Raw genomic sequence first — 22636 nt, 5'->3', positions numbered from 1 at the left:
TCTTATAAACTGAAATCAGGTCTAAGTGTTTTGTGCCTGATAAGCATGTGTGGACTGCGCAATAACCCCGGTTTTCCCAGAGTGAGTCTCTTTATCAATTAACTGACTCCCAGTCTGCAGTCACTTTATCAATAAACTGACTCCCAGTCTGCAGTCACTTTATCAATAAACTGACTCCCAGTCTGCAGTCTCTTTATCAATTAACTGACTCCCAGTCTGCAGTCTCTTTATCAATTAACTGACTCCCAGTCTGCAGTCTCTTTATCAATTAAGTGACTCCCAGTCTGCAGTCACTTTATCAATTAACTGACTCCCAGTCTGCAGTCACTTTATCAATTAACTGACTCTCAGTCTGCACATTTAGTGAGTAGTTTTCCCAGGATTTCAGAATGCATCTACTTTACCCTTTCCCTCTAAGAAGCATAGCTAAAATGGGTGTATGCAACCAGCATAAAACCAGAACAGCCTATGTATAACTCGCAGTCTTTTCAGGTTTTATTCTGTTTGCTGCTCATGGGTATCTTAGAGTTGGAAATGCAGCCTTTAAAACTTTAATTTAGTAAGAAAATATGTAAATTTACTTTGATTTTCTAAGGGAATACAAATACATCTAAAGAGTGTACTTTTATGGTAAAGGGTTAATCCTGTTGCCTAGCTTATATTTACTAGTTTTCTTTCTTATCCTTATCCATATATAGTTGCCAGTTTTAAGTTCCGTACTTACTTTCTTCCTTCCATCACACTTTTGTTACAGTTTCTTATAGCTCATTCAATATTTGTTCGATCTCTTACATATTTGGCATGTAGGTACGTTGCTTGGACCTCTACTTTTTGATGAGGTTTGAGGTCACTGGGGTAAAGGTCATTAAGGCTTATAATAGATTTTTCTGTAACAATTCTTTTACAGTTTCTCATAGCACCTTCAATATTTTTCCGATCTCTTATATATTTGGCATGTAGGTACCTTTCATGGACCTCTACCTTTTGATGAGGTTTGAGGCCACTGGGGTCAAGCTCAAGGTCACCAAGGCTAATAATATATTTTTTCGTAACAATTTTGTTACAGTTTCTCATAGTGCCTTCAATATTTTACCAATCTCTTACATATTTGGCATGTAGACACCTTGCATGGACCTCTACCTTTTGATGAGGTTTGAGGTCAAGGTCACTGAGGCTAATAATTGATTTTTTAGGTGGTTACTAACACGTTGATTGACAAAGCGCATCATCAGGAAGCATCCATCAGTTTCACTGATATTCTTGTTTTTTCTACATTAGCGTTTCCAGTGGGTAAAGCCCCAAAAGTGACCCCACCACAGCCTTTTGTACTTGATGATGACAATGATGATGATGAGGAAGTAATCTTCAAGAGGCCACCACCTGTATTTATTATGTCGGGAATTGAGGCCGCTGTAAGTTGGATGGAATTTTCAAACATTGATTACTTCTGTGGGAATAATTGCACTTTATTTTATGCTTTCCGCTGGTTTATAAAGAAATAGAAGTGAATTAAATCTGATAATTTACTGTTTCAAACAGTGAAAATTAACAGCAAAAATTATTGCTAATTGTCACTGTTTTACTGTGAAATGACGTCATTTTCTTACGAAATGATTCACGGTGAAAAAAAAGCATAACATAACAAGAAAATTGGTGGGATTCCTTGGAATATTGATTTTAATTCACTCGTGATCATAGAAAAAAATCTATTGTCACTTGTGAATTTTAAATCGATATTCCACTGACTCCATTTAAAATCCTCTTTTTATTGCATCTTCACATTGGCATTTGCCCAAAAACTTCTAAGTAAACGAATAAACTCCACTTAATATGCATATTCATATTAGCCTTTTTGCTTATTGTAATATGGCTGTTCTCATATGGAAGATTGAAGTGCTTAAAAAAACGTAATTGTGATATGCAGTCATTTCGAGTTATATTTTATTACACGACTTTGATTGCATCTTCTTCGTTTTTGTATATCGCTCGGATGGACATGCCTTCTATCTGCGATTAAGGTAGCCATGAGCGTTGATGGCATAACGGCGATTATTAATGCCTAATTGGGAAAAGTACCTGTACCAGCCAAATTGGGAAAAATTAGCCGGCAAAACCCGAAATTGGTTAATTTCACATCATGAATTACCCCAATTGGAAAATTGGTGAATTATATTATGTGCTAACTAATATGTTAAAATTGATAATAAAGTGTTTTCAAGCTGTCAATATTGTATTAACTTAGGTTTAAGCCATAGAGATGCACAGGGAAATTAAATAAAGGTTGCATTATATGTACCTAAGAAAATTAAATATAAACTAAACCTTGGTGGGATTGTTTTGGGACTGCAATTAACAGAGTTGTCAATTTTCAGGATTATTCCTGAATTCAGGATTTAAGCCCTCAAGGAAATCTTTTGATATTGATATAAATCAGAGGATTGTTTTGGTTATTTTAAGCATTCTTGTCACAAAATGTCACTCTTAAACACAAATTATTGACCTTTGGCATATTGTTTACAAAGGAAACATAATTTAATGAAACATTAAAACTCTTGACTCTGGTCCCCAAATTCTAGGATGATTTTCAGGATTTTAGAATTCGGTAAATTGACACCACTGATTAAGGGCTTTCAGTGTTTTTCCCCATTTGGAAAGTGCTGTTTTCTGATACTTAATATAGAGGAAATAAATTGCTGCACTCAAGTGGACATACAGTAATAGTGGCTGCCATCTTGGCAGTTAATGTTACAGCATTAGACTTGCTAGCAGCAAAATTATCTGCTATCTTGGCTGTTTATGTTACAGCATTTGACTTGCTGTAAGCAAAATTAACTGCCATTTGGTTGTTAATGTTACAGCATTTGACTTGCTGTCAGCAAAATTAACTGCCATTTTGGCTGTTTATGTTACAGCATTTGAATTTCTAGCAGCAAATTGACTGCCATCTTTGCTGTTTATGTTACAGCACTTGACTTGCTAGCAGCTAAATTGACTGCCATCTTTGCTGTTTATGTTACAGAATTAGACTTGCTGTCAGCAAAATTAACTGCCATATTGGTTGTTTATGTTACAGCATTTGACTTTCTAGCAGCAAAATGGACAGCCATCTTTGCTGTTTATGTTACAGCACTTGACTTGCTAGCAGCAACAATGATAGCCATCTTTGCTGTTTATGTTACATCATTGGACTTGATGTCAGCAACATTGACTGCAAACTTGGCTGTTTATGTATCAGCATTTGACTGCCTGTTTTGATTTTGACTTCATTATACCCCCATTACCATTGGTAATGGGGGCTATATAGGAGTTACTTTGTCTGTCTGTCTGTCAGTCTGTCCCGAAATCTTGTCTGGGCAATAACTATGTTGTTCATTGTGAGATTTTAAATCATTTGGCACATTTGTTCATCATCATTGGACGGTGTGTTGCCTAAAGAATTACGTCAATATCTCAAAGGTCAAGGTCACACTTTGAGTTCAAAGGTCAAAAATGGCCATAAATGAGCTTGTCCAGGCATAACTTTGTCTTTTATAGTGAGATTTTAAAATCATTTGGCACATTTGTTCACCATAATTGGACGGTGTGTAACGCAAAAGAATTTTGTCGATATCTCCAAGGTCAAGGTCACACTTTCAGTGCAAAGGTAAAAAATGGTCATACATGAGCTTGTCCGGGCCATAACTATGTCGTTAATTGTGAGATTTTAAAATCATATGGCACTTTTGTTCATCATTATTGGATGGTGTGTCGCGCGAAAGAATTATGTTGATATCTCCAAGGTCAAGGTCACACTTTGAGTTCAAAGGTCAAAAAAGGCAAAACATGAGCTTGTCCGGGCCATAACTATGTCGTTCATTGTGAGATTTTAAAATCATTTGGCACATTTGTTCACCATCACTGGACAGTATGTTGCGCGAAAGAATTACGTCGATATCTCCAAGGTCAAGGTCACACTTTGAGTTCAAAATTCAAAAGTTGCCATAAATGAGCTTGTCCGGGTCATAACTATATCGTTCATTTTGAGATTTTCAAATCATTTGGCACATTTGTTCATCATCGTTGGACGGTGTATCGCGCGAAAGAATTACGTCGATATCTCCAAGGTCAAGGTCACACTGAGTTCAAAGGTAAAAAATGGCCATAAATGAGCTTGTCCGGGCCATATCTTTTTTGTGACATTTTAAAATCATTTGTTCACCATCATTGGACGGTGTGTCACACAAAAGAATTATGTCGATATATCCAAGGTCAAGGTTACACTTTGAGTTCAAAGGTCAAAAATGGCCATAAATGATAATGGCATAATAATTCTTAAAAAAATCGCCATAAATTAGATTCTCTTGTTTTGTTAAGACAGCATGCAAAATAGTCTGTGTCAATGCGGCACGTGGGGTTATACGTCACGTCTGTGACAAAGCTCTAGGTTAGACCATACAAGAAGTCGTATGATATGTGTAGATTAGATAAGTCTGTAAGCCATGAGGGTTGTTTGCAAGCTAAACAAATGAGCCTGACTGGGGGAAACAGGTTTTAATGCTTGTGTGTAAAGTGTCGTCTTTTATTAGCCTGTGCAGTCAGCTAAGGCTAATCAGGGCATTTCCATCTTGATTGGATTTTTAATTTAATTAATATAGACACTTCCTTTAACCAAAAGACACCATGAAAGCAGAAAGTGCTGAGCTTAATCAGCCTGTGCATTCAGCTAAGGCTTATGACGGACAAAACATTCCATCTTAATTGGATTTTCGTGAAGAAGACATATCCTTTAAAGGAGAAACACCATCAAAGTGGAAAAGTGTTGTCTTTGATCTGGGACTAGACTTTACGCAATAGCATTAAGCCCTGTATTCCAAGAGCAAGGCTCAAATGACTTTCTGTTGTTCTTTTTCAGGAGAGAGATACATACGGTGCCCTTGTAGAGCAGCTTGGAGGTCGAGTGATAGACGCCCAGCAGTTTGACATCGCCTGCACACACCTTGTTATTGGTATGTTCTAGTTAGGAGGTCAAGTGATAGACTCACAGCAGTTTGACATCACCTGCACACACCTTGTTACTGGTATGTTCTAGTTAGGAGGTTGAGTTATAGACTCACAGCAGTTTGACATCGCCTGCACACACCTTGTTATTGGTATGTTCTAGTTAAGAGGTCAAGTGATAGACTCACAGCAGTTTGACATCGCCTGCACACATCTTGTTATTGGTATGTTCTAGTTAAAAGGTTGAGTGATAGACTCACACCAGTTTGACATCGCCTGCACACACCTTGTTATTGGTATGTTCTAGTTAGAAGGTCAAGTGATAGACTCAAACCAGTTTGACATCGCCTGCACACACCTTGTTATTGGTATGTTCTAGTTAGAAGGTTGAGTGATAGACTCACACCAGTTTGACATCGCCTGCACACACCTTGTTATTGGTATGTTCTAGTTAGGAGGTCAAGTGATAGACTCACAGCAGTTTGACATCACCTGCACACACCTTGTTATTGGTATGTTCTAGTTAGGAGGTCGAGTGATAGACTCACAGCAGTTTGACATCGCCAGTTCACACCTTGTTATTGGTATGTTCTAGTTAGGAGGTGGAGTAATAGACTCACAGCAGTTTGACATCGCCTGCACACACCTTGTTATTGGTATGTTCTAGTCAGGAGGTCGAGTGATAGACTCACAGCAGTTTGACATCACCCGTTCACACCTTGTTATTGGTATGTTCTAGTTAGGAGGTCAAGTGATAGACTCTCAGCAGTTTGACATCGTCTGCACACACCTTGTTATTGGTATGTTCTAGTTAGAAGGTTGAGTGATAGACTCACAGCAGTTTGACATCACCTGCACACACCTTGTTATTGGTATGTTCTAGTTAGGAGGTTGAGTGATAGACTCACAGCAGTTTGACATCGCCTGCACACACCTTGTTATTGGTATGTTCTAGTTAGGAGGTAAAGTGATAGACTCACAGCAGTTTGATATTGCCTGCACACACCTTGTTATTGGTATGTTCTAGTTAGGAGGTTGAGTGATAGACTCACAGCAGTTTGACATCGCCTGCACACATCTTGCTATTGGTATGTTCTAGTTAGGAGGTCAAGTGATAGACTCACAGCAGTTTGACATCGCCTGCACACACCTTGTTATTGGTATGTTCTAGTTAGGTGGTCAAGTGATAGACTCACAGCAGTTTGACATCGCCTGCACACACCATGTTATTGGTATGTTCTAGTTAGGAGGTCGAGTGATAGACTCACAGCAGTTTGACATCGCCCGTTCACACCTTGTTATTGGTATGTTCTAGTTAGGAGGTCGAGTGATAGACTCACAGCAGTTTGACATCGCCCGTTCACACCTTGTTATTGGTATGTTCTAGTTAGGAGGTTGAGTGATAGACTCACAGCAGTTTGACATCGCCTGCACACACCATGTTATTGGTATGTTCTAGTTAGGAGGTCGAGTGATAGACTCACAGCAGTTTGACATTGCCCGTTCACACCTTGTTATTGGTATGTTCTAGTTAGGAGGTCAAGTGATAGACTCACAGCAGTTTGATATCGCCTGCACACACCTTGTTATTGGTATGTTCTAGTTAGGAGGTTGAGTGATAGACTCACAGCAGTTTGACATCGCCTGCACACACCTTGTTATTGGTATGTTCTAGTTAGGAGGTCAAGTGATAGACTCTCAGCAGTTTGACATCGCCTGCACACACCTTGTTATTGGTATGTTCTAGTTAGGAGGTCAAGTGATAGACTCACAGCAGTTTGATATCGCCTGCACACACCTTGTTATTGGTATGTTCTAGTTAGGAGGTTGAGGGATAGACTCACAGCAGTTTGACATCACCTGCACGCACCTTGTTATTGGTATGTTCTAGTTAGGAGGTCAAGTGATAGACTCACAGCAGTTAGATATTGCCTGCACACACCTTGTTATTGGTATGTTCTAGTTAGGAGGTTGAGTGATAGACTCACAGCAGTTTGACATCGCCTGCACACACCTTGTTATTGGTATGTTCTAGTTAGGAGGTCAAGTGATAGACTCTCAGCAGTTTGACATCGTCTGCACACACCTTGTTATTGGTATGTTCTAGTTAGAAGGTTGAGTGATAGACTCACAGCAGTTTGACATCACCTGCACACACCTTGTTATTGGTATGTTCTAGTTAGGAGGTTGAGTGATAGACTCACAGCAGTTTGACATCGCCTGCACACACCTTGTTATTGGTATGTTCTAGTTAGGAGGTAAAGTGATAGACTCACAGCAGTTTGATATCGCCTGCACACACCTTGTTATTGGTATGTTCTAGTTTGGAGGTCCAGTGATAGACTCCCAGCAGTTTGATATTGCCTGCTCACACCTTGTTATTGGTATGTTCTAGTTAGGAGGTGGAGTAATAGACTCACAGCAGTTTGACATCACCTGCACACACCTTGTTATTGGTATGTTCTAGTTAGGAGGTTGAGTGATAGACTCACAGCAGTTTGACATCACCTGCACGCACCTTGTTATTGGTATGTTCTAGTTAGGAGGTCAATTTTCTCAAACTTTTCTGAAATAAACAAAAGAATGTGGTAGGAAAAAAACGCCACACCATTAACATCAAATTTAAATCAGCAATATGATGTCTGTTTGCACTTCAGTATGTCAATACTAGAATTTCAATGTGCAAGACACTTTTTATATCCCCACTAATAGAAGTTTAGGGGGGTATATAGGAGTGAGCTTGTCTGTCGGTCGGTTGGTCCGTGTCCGCTCTCTAATTCAAGTAGTTTTTATCCGATCTTCACCAAATTTGGTCAGAAGTTGTATCTAGATGATGTCTAGACCAAGTTTGAACATGGGCCTTGCCGGGTCAAAAACTAGGTCACAGGGTCACTTAGTGCGTTTTTAACATTCAGCATGTTGTCCGCTCTCTAATTCAATCTAATTCAATCATTCAGAGCTTCACCAAACTTGGTTAGAAGTTGTATCTAGATGATGTCTAGGTCAAGTTAGAATATGCGTCATGCCGGGTCAAAAACTAGGTCACTGGGTCACTTAGTACGTTTTACACATTCAGCATGGTGTCGGCTCTCTAATTTAAGTAGTTTTCATCCGTTCTTCACCACACTTGGTCAGAAAGTGTATCTAGTTATCTCTATTCCTGAGTTACTTACCGTTCTTAATTGTGACAAGTATATAGTTGTAACTAGCATTATTTATTAAATTACTATACAGTGCGCATTATAAGTGAAAAGGTACATGTTTAAATGGTTAATAAACAACATTAATAAATGAAATAATTTCTTTCAGATAAGATAACGCGAAATGAGAAGTTCTTAGCATGTCTGGCCTCTGGGAAATGGATCCTTCACAAATCATACTTCAATGCATGCAGAGAGGAGGGGCAGTTTGTGAAGGTAAATATATCAGCGTCGTTCTAGGAAAACTGGGCTTAATGCATGTGCACTAAGTGTTGTCCCAGATTAGCCTGTGCAAACAGTAGATGCTTTTAGGGATGACACTTTCCACTTTTATGGAATTTTCATTTAAACTAGGTCTTTTCTAAACGGAAACCCAATTAAAGTGGGAAGTGTCGTTCCTGATAAGCCTGTGCAGACTTCACAGGCTAATCTGGGATTACATTTTACCAATGTGCTTTAAGCCTAGTTTTCCCAGAACTAGGCTCATCTGACAGTCTTAACGGCCAACAACAAACACCAAATTGTCTCAGAGACAGAGGAGTTAGTTGGCAAGGATTGAGTGTGGGATCTAACCTGTGGCTGTCGAGTTGTGCTGTCACTGGGCTACCATTAGACCATAGACTCTCTCATATCCAATATGATTATGTTTCAAGGCTTTATTAATTGTTTTCGTGAATATTTGTAGGAGTGGGGATGTACAGGAACCCGAAGTATGAGCATAACTTTAATCAAACCAGACTTCCCGAAACTCCGTCGGACCTACGGACATGTCCGACACAAACAATAAAGGGCCGATCAAAATTCTTAAATCGTCGGCCAAAAATGTCTGACACAGATAATTTCGGGTTTTCCCAAGAAATTAAAAGTATTTATAGCACATCGGCGAAATACGGCAGAATACGCACTTTGCCGATTTTGTAAAAGACGAGATTTTGTGAAAATCAAATGTATTTGTCTGTCAGTTAACCTGCTGTTGATTGGTTCAAAGTTGTATTGTCAAAAATCGGAAATAATCTGTCCATGCTCGGTGACAAATGTTCTAGAAATACATTGGGTTCCCTGCTTATTGTCGACGAGTAAATAAATGCATGCTTCAAGCCAGGATAGGTACATTTGACCATCATTCGATCGACTTTTAGTTTAAACAAAAGTGAAAATAAAACAAAGCAACAGCTTGCAGTTATCAACGATATCGAGTAACAAGCACGGAGTTTAACGGGGATTTATAACCAGGTGATTTAGTTTTCATTTTTCTTCTTTTGAATTTAGTAAATTTGAAGTAAATAAGTAAGTATACATAATGTAGAAGTTTTTGAATGTCGCAAAGCCTGAAAATCCAAAATGGGTTGCAGATGCAAACGCCCATGAGCTAGTGGAAATAATACGAGGATAAGCGCCCCCTCGTAAATTCGTTGAGTCTTGGAAGACAGGCAGACCATGAATTTAAACATATTACTTTGTCACTCATAACAATGTGATTAACTTAAGAATAAACGGATGATATCGTTTCTTTCCAGAGCAATTACCCTCAAGGAGCCCGAGCCTGGACACTCACAGACAGTGAAGATGTCATTAAGCTTTTAAATCGATACGTAGCTGAAATAATTCGCGTTCAGAATAAATCGGAACGCTGAAACTCCGGTCTATAAAAACCATAACGAAAAATAAATACAGTATTATTATGGGAATAAAAGTATTTACAAGTGTATATATCTGAAATCTACCTGTTGTTTGACAAATATTAACTTAGATCACAAAAATTACCTGTATAACATTTAAAATCATAGACATGGAGCGATCATTTTCTCAAAGGCAGCCATTTTGTCATTGTTGTTGTTGTTGTTATTGAGTACCATAGCTATTTCGTACCTTTTACTTTTGGGGTATTTTGTTACTGTCGATTCTAATATTTTGAGTTATTATAGTTTTAATTCTTTTTTTGCTTCATCTTCTTACTATTTTCAATTTCATTTCTTACTGTTTTGCGCATATTGCACACTTATTTTTTGTGTTCCAACTCAGTTACAAACATAGTTGAATTTAACCTCAAGTTCAAGGGAGATAACATGAACCCTTTACTATACAAGGATTTATATTGGATGAAACAAACTCGAAATATAGTTTATTAACAGGTAAATTTCGATATATTTTGCTCAATAAATACTATTTAGGCAACGTTCTTTCATAATAGTCACAAATATGTGTGTATTTAAATTCAGGAGTGATGCGACCGAAATTCGTGTCGGAACTCTCGCTATTAAAAAGATACAGTGGACTATTGACGCCAAGACTCTGCCAAAGCAAAAATCATCAAAAGACTCTAAGGCGGCAATTTATATAAGAGTCTGCCAAAGCAAAAATCATCAAAAGACTCTAAGGCGGAGATTTATATTGACTAAATCGATACGATACAGATAGTGATTTTCTTAGTGACTTTAATAATGAGGAAGTGGATGTTAACAAACTTTGTTACTTTACTTTGTTACTCAAAGTTATATGATAAAAAATGAAAATTCTCAATTTTGTTTGAATTTCACGTATGTTCTTTGGTCTGACAGAAAAACCTAAGGTCTGACAGAAAATTCTGACCAGTCAGACCAAATGTCTGACTGAAGGCTGTTGAGTTTCGGGAAGTCTGTTAAACTAGTGTGAATAAAGAATATACCTGTAATGGAGCCCTAAGTCTGAGTAAAGAATGTAATGGAACCCTTTACCGGTACTGGAATCAGAATTCTGAGCAAAGAATGTAATGGAGCCCTAAGTCTGAGTAAAGAATGTAATGGAGCCCAATACCGGTAAAGGAATACAAATTCTTAGCAAAGAATGTAATGGAACCCAAAGTCTTAGCAAGCAATATAATGGAACCCAAAGTCTGAGCAGAAAATTAATGAAATCCCATGTTGGAGCAAAGAATGAAACCCAAAGTCTGAGAATGAAACCCAAAGTCTGAGCAGAGAGTGAATTCTTATTACAGTAAAACTGCGATAACTCGAGGAAGCACGGGACCGACATCGATGCTCGAGTAATCGCAGGTTTTGAGTAATCCATGGTATTATTTGTGTTCACTGTCTCGGTTGATAATGCTAAATTCTGACCGCAAACGCTTTATTTACATGTAAGACGGTGCTAGAGAAAGAAAAGGCTTTGTAAAAATCGCTTAAGATTACAGTATTATAAACAAAACAATTAAGATGATCTTAATTTCATTTTATTATTTCAACATACACACAAAACATATATATTATCAAAAATATCTCATCAATATTCACTGTACATGTAGCATAATTATTTTTAAAAAAAGCACACAAGGTACGTACATGCGCATAAAAAAAAACACACACTAAAAACAACATAATCACTACACACTTTGCATTTTATAAACATTAGTCAGACTTGTGTGCGCAAAGTCAAGGATTGAAGATTGTCGCAACCCATTAGCTTCCCGGAACTGATGGCGGAAGACGTTTCGCGATAATTATCGATTGCTGGTAATTATTTAATTATCATTAAAACTGTGTAGCTTTGATCTGCTTCTCAAAGGATGACAATTTGCAGTGTTTCTCAAATTGCAACAAACTTCACATCTTATCGAGCGTCTTTTGTCTGCTTGATTGCGGTGTTTTCACAACTCGAAGATTTTTAGCACCGATCAGATGAAAAAAGCGTCCTCGAATAATTGCCAGTTAATTAGGTGTGAAATGCCTTTCAGGGACCGGCACACGCCCTCGTGTTATCGAAAATCGCATGTTTGAGTTATCGCTGGTATTTTTATAAAGACATTAAAGGAAAATGCTAGGGACTTTCTTTAATGCTCGAGTAATCGCCAGTTTTCGAGATATTGCCAGCTCGAGTTATTGCAATTATACTGTATAATATATCCCAAATATTTTTGATTCCGGTTCAATTATGTACCTGTTTTTCAGGAAGATTTCGAAAAGTGGACAAGTAATGGAACATAAGAACTGTGTGTGGGGGGGGGGGGGCACTAGCCATCAAATATGGGAACAAAATGGCCTTTGGAAACCAAATTTTGAAATAAATGTAACTGGTATAACCGATTGGGGTTTGAAATAGCCAGTTGTTAATGTCATTTTTGGGGGAAAACTCAATGAATATGAAGAAATTTTCTGAGAGGTTGTAGCCTTTACTTGACTAGAGCTATAGTAAAATAGAAAGCCCTGATATTGTTTCATGTATGGTTTATGTGTTCACAGAGATAGAAATGAGTGGGTGCCCCTTTGCCTGGGGTGAGTTGATTTTGGCACAGGCAATTCAATTTTGAAAAGTTTGTAGTCAGGTAGAGAAACTAACTTTTTGAAGCTTGAAAACAATTCTTTGCAATTAATGGGGATTGAATATAACAGGCAACTGTGGATTAAAATTTTAATCGGAAAAAAAATAAAATAAAATGCCATTCATTTGTTTTAGCCAAGGAATTCATTCATTACAGGCTCATAATAGGACAAAATGCACCCACAGTGTGTCATTTCAGCAATGTTGTTGTGTTATAATGTGTTGTTTCTTTTTGTTAAAAGAAAGTATTAGATACACATGACATGGTTCTGGGCTTGTTACGCTTTGGCTAGACAACCAAAGTACTGAAGATTGTTACCAGTGTGGGCAAGCAATTGCAGCACTTCTGACAGAAGAGAGCCATAGTATAAGCCTCGAGCTTCCTTCTCAATTCTGTCCAATTGTATTTTACAGCCTTTATGTTAAGCAATAATGCAATTCTACCTGCCTAATATATTGTTCGAAAATAATATGTTTGTTTGTATTGTATTGCTTATATGTACTTTCAATGAACCAAATAAATAGTGTTTAAAACAAGCAATTGTAAAAGTTTTTTTCTCTCCCTGTTTCAGGAGGATTTCTTTGAGTGGGGTGGGGAAGGCACCCTGGGTCTTGTGAAGAACATGGACAACAGCGTTCGTCTGCTTGCGGCAGCCGCCAGGGAGTGGAGAATCAAGTTGTCCCAGCAACGACAGGTAATCCCTAAATTTACATGTCCACGAAAAATATCTTTTTAAAAAAAACAACGTAAAATTTCATGACAACGAATGTTAATGAGTTTACAGTTTGTTATTGCTTAATCAGGTCTCATCGACCCAGTTTGGAGCATTCTCAACGTGGCGTGTGATTCTGATCTGTGAGAAGGGGAAAGTCAGCAACTTCATCCGCCTACTAACGGCTGGAGGGGCCACTGTGCTGAACATGAGGTACCGTATGAGCCCTATCGTGAGAAAACTTGGCTTAATGAATGTGCTGAAAATGTCGCCCCAGACTAGCCTGATCAGTTTGCACAGGCTAATCAGGGACCATTCTTTCCGCTTTAATTGTTTTGTTTTTTTAAACAAAGGAAGTCTCTTCATAGCAGAAAGTTGAGGCTAAAATTATTGGCAATTTTTAGCCTGTTTGGACTGCGCAGGCTAATCTAGCAGGGTTCCCAGCCAACCTGGAAATCAGGGAAAACCTGGAAAAAGACTTTTCCTTTTTCCAGTCAGGGAAAAGTCAGGGAATTTGGGGAAAGTTCCTGAGATGAGAGAAAAATCAGGGAAGTTTGTTCGGTCAAACTTTCCCGACTTGTGTCCAAAAGTCCATACATTTATAACAGCAAATCGATTCCTCTGCATGGCTATGATGGCTTTGTAGTATACATTTAGCGTAGTGTACTGTTAGTAGATACCTACTTCTTTGTCTAGGATGGCTGTGTTGGGAGATGGGAGGCCATTGCAATAACATTACATAAATATAAGACATGTTAGTGTCTGCAACTGCTATTTATTGAGGGTGTCTAAAACAAGAAATAGGTCCAAATTATTATCCTGGAATTTTTATTATACCCCCATTACTGGTAATGGGGGCTATATAGGAGTCACTTTGTCGGTCTGTCTGTCGGTCTGGTCTGTCTGTCCCGAAAATGTTATCCAATCTTCACCAAACTTGGTCAGAAGATGTATCTAGATGATGTCTAGGTCAAGCTTTAAAATGGGTCATGCCGTGTCAAAAACTAGGTCACGGGGTCACTTAGTGCATTTTAAACAGAAAGTTTGTCCGGAACATTACTATGTCATTTATCGTTAGATTTTAAAATGACTTGGTACATTTGTTCACCATCATGGGATGGTGTGTCGCGTGAAAGAAGTACGTCACACTTTGAGTTCAAAGGTAAAATGCTTGTCTGGGCCATAAATTTGTCGTTTATTTTGAGATTTTAAAACCATTTGGCACATTTGTTCACCATCATTGGACAGTGTGTCGCGCAAACAAATTAGGTTGATATCTCCAAGGTCAAGGTCACACTTTGAGTTCAAAGGTCAAAAAAGGCCCATAAATTAGCTTGTCCGGGCCATAACTACGTTGTTCATTGTGAGATTTTAAAATCATTTTGCACATTTGTTCACCATCATTGGACGGTGTGTTGTGCGAAAGAATCACGTCAATATCTCAAAGGTCAATGTCACACTTTGAGTTCAAAGGTCAAAAATGGCCATAAATGAGCTTGTCCGGGCCATCACTATGTCGTTTATTGTGAGATTTTAAAACCATTTGGCACATTTGTTCACCATCATTGGACGGTGTGTCGCACAAAAGAATTACTTCGATATCACCAAGTTAAAGGTCACACTTTGAGTTCAAAGGTAATAAATGAGCTTGTCCGGGTCGTAACTATGTCTTTCATTGTGAGATTTTAAAATCATATGGCACATTTGTTCACCATCATTGGACGGTGTGTCGCACGAAAGAATTACCTTGATATCTCAAAGGTCAAAGTCACACTTTGAGTTCAAAGGTCAAAAGTGGCCATACATGAGCTTGTCCGGGCCATAACTATATAGTTCATTGTGAGATTTTTAAATCATTTGGCACATTTGTTCACCATCATTGGACGGTGTGTCGCGCGAAAGAATTACGGCGATATCTTCAAGGTCAAGGTCACACTAAGTTCAAAGGTAAAAAATGACCATAAATGAGCTTGTCCGGGCCATAACTATGTGGTTCATTGTGAGATTTGAAAATCATTCGTTCACCATCATTGGACGGTGTGTCACATGAAAGAATTATGTCGATATCTCAAAGGTCAAGGTCACACTTTGAGTTCAAATTCAAAAAAGGCCATAAAAAATCTTGTCCGGGCCATAACTATGTCATCCATTGTGAGATTTTAAAATGTCTCTGTACGTTTATTTTGTTCACAGTCATTGGATGGCGTGTCACGCGAAAGAATTCAAGAGTTCGAAGGGCAAAATGGCCATAAATGATAATGGCATAATAATTCTTAAAAATCACGATAAATTAGCTGCTCTTGTTTTGTGAAGACAGAATGCTAAATAGTCTGTGTCAATGCAGCATGTGGGGTTACACGTCACGTCTGTGACAAAGCTCTAGTTTTTCATCAGGGAAAAGTCAGGGAGTTTTGTTCATACAAAAAGCTGGGAACTCTGTCTAGGACAACATTTAAATCACATGCATTAAGCACAGATTTCCCAAAACAAGGCTGATATTTGATTTACTCTGATCTGGTCAAAAGAGGAGATTTAGAAAAAAATAGCAGTAGATAAATTTGATCATGTAAAAAAAAAGGGACATACACAATCAGTGGAACATTTGAAATGAACACCTTGAAAAAAGATTTTTTCGCTCAACACACCGTCTTATGATGGTGAACAAATGTTCCAAATGATTTTAAAATCTCACAATGAACGACAAAGTTATGGCCCAGACAAGCTTGTCATGGGTATATTGTTTTTTGCCTGTCTGTTTGTCACCGTGTCAGTCATTCATTCATTGTGTGTGTCTCTAAACTTTAACTTTGGTCATAACTTTTGCAATATTGATGATAGCTACTTGATATTTGGCATGCATGTGTATCTCATGGAGTTGCACATTTTGAGTGGTGAAAGGTGAAGGTCAATTTTATCCTTCAAGGTCAAAGGTCAAAAAATAAAATAAAAGCGGCGCATTAGGGGGCATTGTGTTTCTGACAAACACATCTCTTGTTTGTGTATGGTTTTTAACCAGGTTTTCCGAAGGAAAAAACTGGTTATTAGATTGGCGAATGCGGGCGGGCTGGCTGGCTGGCGGGCGGGCGGAAAAAGCTTGTCCGGGCCATAACTATGTCGTTCATTGTCAGATTTTAAAATCATTTGGCACATTTGTTCACCATCATTGGACGGTGTGTCGCGCGAAATAATTACGTCGATATCTCCAAGGTCAAGGTCACACTTTGAGTTCAAAGGTCAAAAATGGCCATAAATGAGCTTGTCCTGGCCATAACTATGTCATTCATTGTGAGATTTTAAAATCATTTGGCACATTTGTTCACCATCATGGGACATTGTGTCGCACGAAAGAATCACGTCAATATCTCCAATGTCAAGGTCGCCACGACTAAAAATATATTTTTTTTAAAACAAACTTACAAAGGGGGTTAATTTTGTTTGTTCATTTCAAAAGTTCAGTTTGAGTTTTCTCCCTTTATCAGATTTTTTTTTCACAATGAAAACCTGGTTTTGTGACAATTTTGTCCCTTGTTCCTATTTGGTCCATAAAGAAAAGTTTGGCAGTTGGATGTGTATATGGGTCTTTTTGGAATTATGACGTGCATTACTGTGAAACCAATATTATTTGTCGGACACTAATTTCCATGAGTGCGAAAGCAAATGTCCAATTAATGTTAAAGTCCAATGTCTAGTATCAGACATTACAAAAAAATCCATGAAAATTTTATGAATCCACACAACTTCATGTTAAAGAAAAAATGAATCTACCATAATTAATCCATTATGCTTCGATGTAAAATAACATCCCAATTTATTATTCACCAAATGCTTCCTCATATACTTTAATAATGTGTATTATTAAATTAATCAGTAGACAAGTTTTTAGCCACTTTTTAACTGTTTATGTCCAATAGTTTATAGATCATTTATTGGTTGATGAGGCCATGTGCTTTTGTTTACCACTTCAAATACGAACCAATGATTTCTCACCTGAGTTATTTATTGACAGATAGTTACAGGTAAATTGTAACTTATGTGCTGCTTAAACGGACTTTGTCACAGTTTTGCAAAATGACAATTTAAAGCGGGTATATACGATTTTTTATATGTGTTTAATTGTAATATATTGATCAAATATGTTACAATAACACAAAATAGGCAAGAAAAATTAAACATTAAAGCCGAATTTCATAAAATGCAGCAAAGACAAATTAGCGCCCCGAGCCGATAGTGACGTACATATTTTCCTACAATAACCGCAGCATTCGTCTTTGTATCATAAACTGTTAAACTACGAGGGGTGTTCCAGTAGTTCGTGGATTCGCTATAACTTATTAGTTTGCTGGTAAAAGTCAATGAAATTTACATATTATACAAACCAATTATCGCGGACTTTATATATAAGCTAAAAATGTATGAATTCCATAAAGCGCGTTTGAAACGCGTTGCCATAGAGGCCTCAGTAACGACATGCGGCGCACGCGTGTATTTTATTATAAGTATGAGCGTTACGCGAATTTAAATTTGGTTTAAATGTCGTTGATAAACAGAATTTACGGCAAATTTCACGTTACAGCGCCTAAGTCCTCCTTACAGCCCGGATTTGGCCCCTATGGACTTCCGCGTCTTCCAGGAAGTTAAATCACAGTTGCGCGGTATTCGCTTTGCAAGAAAACAGGAACTTACAGTTGCAGCAAAGCGAATCGTGTCGTCTTTTGACGCTGACTGGTATAGAGACACTTTTGACAAGTCGATTTCCCGACACATAAAGTGCATTCGCGTTGGAGGAGATTATGTGGAAAAGATTTGACAGTTGTTAACTTCATAACGTCATTGACGTTGAACAGAAACGTTACACGTGCGTCGGTGTGCGCATTGTGCACATGTTTAAATCTCTGATATATATTTATTGTTTTATGTATTTCCATGATATTTGGAGAGTAGATTTGGAAAGGACGAAATATTCTTTACATGCTATTTGTTTGTCCATTTATGTTACCAAATGAAAGTTATAGCGAAAATCCACGAACTTCTGGAACACCCCTCGTAAGTTTAGATGCACATCGTACATGTATGGTATACATGCTGGCGAATTCGGCTGTACAGCCGTTTTCAATTTCAGAATTAAATATCTGGCTTATTTCGCATTTTTCGACACATGTTCTTCTTAACTTTTATCTTAATTTATATTAAAATATATATATAATAAGTTTTTTACACAGTTTATATAAATTAATAAATATTTGACAAAATCGTATATACCCGCTTTAAAAAACAAATGTCATAGAATCAAAGCAGAAAGTATGCATGATATTCAAACAAGCAAAATTACACACCTGACTAATAAAATTGTTAAAAATATATGTTCCTTTATTGGTATTTATCAATCGAAATAAAAATAATAATTATAAAGCGATTGCAAAATGTATTGTAGCAAAAAAGTGTATTACCTAGCTCTGTTTTAAAGTACACAAAAAATGTCTTCAGCTTGTTTGTTGTAGTGGTAGCGTGTTCTCTTTTGCTTCCAGAATTCCATCATTCGATCGCTAGAGTAGACTTATTGTATGTGTGTTCCTTGTTATTATTACTGTTAGAATTATTCCTTATTATGTTATTTCTGTTAGTAGAACAATAAAATATTTTTAAAAATAATAAAAATCTGTGAAAAAGTCTTGTTAAGTAAAGATTCCTTTTAAAAGCATTATGTACACCAGCCCTGGTTGCTTGTTACAGGCCACCGTTCCCTGCGCAAGTGGACGCCACCCATGTCCTGATGGAGCCACACAAGATACCTGTCCCACAGGTATGCATTTAACGAGCCTCACTCTCATAAAAGTGGCTTAATGCATGTGCGTCAAGTGTCCCAGATTAGCCTGTGCCAGTCCCCAGATTAGCCTGTGCCAGTCCGCAATGAGGGACAACATTTTCCGCCATTACAGGATTTTTGCTGAGAATAGACTGGTTTTAGATGTAAAATTCCAGAAAACTGGAAATAGTCGTCCCATGTTAACCTGTGTGGACTGCACTGGCTAACCTGGGATGACGTGTTATGCAAATGCATTAAGCCCTATTGTCCCACAGCAATCGTATAAAGTTTTTGGAAGTCATCTCCGTTAAATAATGAATTCAATATTTTATGAATCACTAAACTTTATCGTAGGTAGGTCTCTATGGGGCAATGTGAACGGCCCAAGAGCTGTAACTCTAGCTCTATCTTTTTATACCACAGTAGCTTTGTCGGCCCACATAAATTGCTATAAGTTTTTGAAGCCAATTACATCCACATTTCTCAGGGGATATAAGGTAGTGTTATAAACTCTGGCACTATTTTATTTTAAATATTTGTATCTAAGATCACTTGTGATTTAACCCTTTGCATGCTGGGTAATTTGTCGTCTGCTAAAATGTCGTCTGCTGAATTTGTTAAATAAGCTTTTTCTTCAATTTTTTTTCAAAGAATACTATCAGAATAGCAAACAGTTTGGATCCAGATGAGACGCCACGTTTTGTGGCGTCTCATCTGGATCCAAACTGTTTGCAAAGGCCTTTAAAATTCGGTTCCCGCACTGAAAGGGTTAAAAAAAGACTATCTACCAAAACCAAGTAATACCCTCTTGTCTTCCTCCAATTTAGAAATATGCAATGTAGACTCAATATTCCATTGTGTCTGCAGGAAGACCTGGAGAAGCTCTTGTCCAGCGGGTGTCTGTGTCTGAAACCAGAATACATCAGCGGATACCTGTGCAATCCGGAAAGTGACGTGGCGGCATTCACACCGCCTGAGATTCAGGCCCTGCTGGCTGCGTAAGTGTTCTTAATCTATAAGTTATGGCATTGTTCTTTTCCTTCTATGTTGAAGCTTAGTAGAGGGGCTAGGTTTTTGCTTAGAAATGATAATAAGTAGACACTTGTGTATAATAGAAATGCAATGCTGCTGGAGCAGCTGGTGTTTTACTTATTTATATTGACCTTTCAAGTCCAGGGCTTTTTATGTCCCCTACCACTATAGTGGGGGACATTTTGTTTTTGCCCTGTCTGTTGGTTGGTTGATTTGTTTGGTCAAACTTTAGCATTTTGCAATAAATTTTGCAATATCGAAGATAGCAACTTCATATTTGGCATGCATGTGTATCTCATGGAGCTGCACACTTTGAGTGGTAAAAGGTCAAGGTCATCCTTCAAGGTCAAAGGTCAAATATATAGCTTCAAAGCGGCGCAAAAGGGGACATAGTGTTTCTGACAAACACATATCTTGTTTTTCTTGATTTTGGGAATGGGCTCGGCCTTCAATTTTGGGAAAAATATAAACAAAATTGAGAAGGGGAAAAACTATTCCTAAAGTAAGCTTGACATTTTGGGAAAATTCCATCATTTTAAAGAAATTCTCTTTGAGGCCTTTCGCTTTGGGGAAGGGGCCTTTGCTAAAGAAGGAAGTTAACTAGATCATTTGACCCTTATTAATAGGAACTTGTACATTTAACCCTGTATACTTGCACCCTGTATATACATGTATAACCCCATTGACTGTTGATGTTTTGTGCTTTTAAATAAACTCAAATTTATGAAGATGTTTTATTTTATGACCTAACATTGCAGCAGAATTAAGGGTTTGACTGCACGACTTAATTATTTTTTCAATTTTCAGGATGTCAGGCAATGACTCTGGGAGCAAGAAACGGAAGTGCTCAACTGGTGAAGAGTCGCAAAAACGAACTAAACGTAGATGATCTAAAAGTGGTGTTTCAGCAAAAACTTGTTAAATAGAAAAAGCGTCAACATGTTGTTTGAATGCCACTAACTTTTAAATAGTGTAAATGATTGATACACTAAGTGTTGTGCAATGTACAATTTACATATTTTTATGGAATTCGCCTTTTTCTCCCATTGCATATATTTATAAATTCAAAAACGTATTTTGTTGATATATAAAAGTTAAAATAAAAATGAACATACGTTACATCAGGCTTAATGAAATTTACCAGCAAGTTTTTTTATCAGCAAATCATGTAGGGCTCTTGAATTTAACAAGCAGCAGTAATTTTGCAAATGTTTTTGATACCCTACTGATGTCTTGTCCTAGGGGTCAAGTTGTCAAGTACCATCTGTATAAGATACTACACTTTGATTCTAGTGGACCCAGGGGGAACCAAAAAAGTTCCCATATGATAGTGCTGCTTGTGAACTGAAAGTGACTCGCTTTGTCTTGTGAAACTGGTTGATCCCTTTGTTGCCCTGGGAACCCTAATTATGGCTAATGGATCGCTGGGACGCTGTAGTTGACACAGCTTGGTAGTCCTGGGACTCCTTCTAGGTAGCCTTGAACCTCAGTATACATGTACCTACTTTCGGACCCAAAGTAGTTTTGCTAGATGCATTAGTACCTCTTGACCTTCCCCTTGCTGGTCCTTGTTTACCTTGTAGTTGTGGTTGACCCCCTCAATTTAGTTCACTCCCTGATCTTAGATTAATCCCCTAGCCCTAGTTGACCCCCAAATGTTGGTTGAACCCCTAGACCTATTTAACTCCCTAGTTCAACATGACACTCCAGCCATGGTTGACCCTTCTGGCTGTGATTGACCCCCTCAATTCGGTTGAACCCCCAATCCTGAATTACTCCATTTTCTGAGACAAAATTCTAGCCGTGGTTAAACCACTAACCCTTACAAACCCTGGGTTTGGTCAACACCATAATCCTGGCATAATCCTGGTTGACCCATTTGTTGACACTAGCTCTGATTGACCTTTTAGGCCTGGTTCATTCCCTCATCCTAGATGATCCACTTGCCTGGTTCACCCAATAACCCTGATTGATATTTCTTTTCCATAGTTGATGGCTTATCATTATTCTGGTTAACACAACTCATTACCCCAGGTTCACACAGAAACCCTGGTTGATCTTTCGTTTCCATGGTTGATGCCATACCCTAACTCTGGTTGACACTGAAAACCGCAGGTGACTGCAAAATTTTGATTGACGTTGTTACATGTTGCCTTTATTTGATTACTCTCACTAGTAGATATTGTTAACAGAACAAATGTTCACAGTCTGAGAGGAGATTTGAATTATTTTTGTGAATAGTTTGGGTTTGAGAGCCTTAACGTTACAAAGCTCAGAATTTTGGCAAAAACTGTTAAATTCTCTCGGACACACCAACTGTTAGCGAGATTTGAGCAAATTTTCACGTTGATATTACTTACTGTATTTCAATGAACAAAATTTGATGCAAAAATTTATTTTGAAACATAATTCCAACATGCATGTAAGAAGTATTATTGAACAGCAAAATGTTATGTCTTGCACAATAAACAAACAAAATAACGGATTAATTTTTACATAATGAATCATAGTTCTACAACATTACAGCACCAAATATTCACCAGGCAGCTTATCTCCAGCCGCAGTTTGTAAATCACAACAAAATAGCTACAGTGGCAGAAACCCCGGCCTGTTTTTCA

At 37.8% G+C, this 22636-nt stretch overlaps 1 protein-coding gene and 1 long non-coding RNA gene across 2 annotated transcripts; both read left to right on the top strand.

The window, feature by feature from the left end:
• The first annotated feature begins 1357 nt into the window (after positions 1 to 1357).
• LOC127859531 (DNA topoisomerase 2-binding protein 1-A-like) lies at positions 1358 to 21013 on the top strand. Its single transcript, XM_052397042.1, has 8 exons — positions 1358 to 1412; positions 4892 to 4985; positions 8287 to 8393; positions 13043 to 13165; positions 13275 to 13396; positions 18914 to 18983; positions 19854 to 19984; positions 20826 to 21013. Exons 1-8 carry the CDS (start codon positions 1392 to 1394, stop codon positions 20905 to 20907), a joined length of 750 nt encoding a protein of 249 aa, XP_052253002.1. The 5' UTR covers positions 1358 to 1391; the 3' UTR covers positions 20908 to 21013.
• Positions 10125 to 10697, top strand: LOC127859556 (uncharacterized). The gene is made up of 2 exons (XR_008039448.1): positions 10125 to 10309; positions 10397 to 10697. It is a non-coding gene; the product is annotated as an uncharacterized LOC127859556 (long non-coding RNA).
• Positions 21014 to 22636: the final 1623 nt, after the last annotated feature.

The sequence above is a fragment of the Dreissena polymorpha genome, chromosome 15, assembly GCF_020536995.1.
Source record: "Dreissena polymorpha isolate Duluth1 chromosome 15, UMN_Dpol_1.0, whole genome shotgun sequence".
NCBI classification, from domain to species: domain Eukaryota; kingdom Metazoa; phylum Mollusca; class Bivalvia; order Myida; family Dreissenidae; genus Dreissena; species Dreissena polymorpha.
This window is presented reverse-complemented; position numbering and strand designations above follow the sequence as displayed.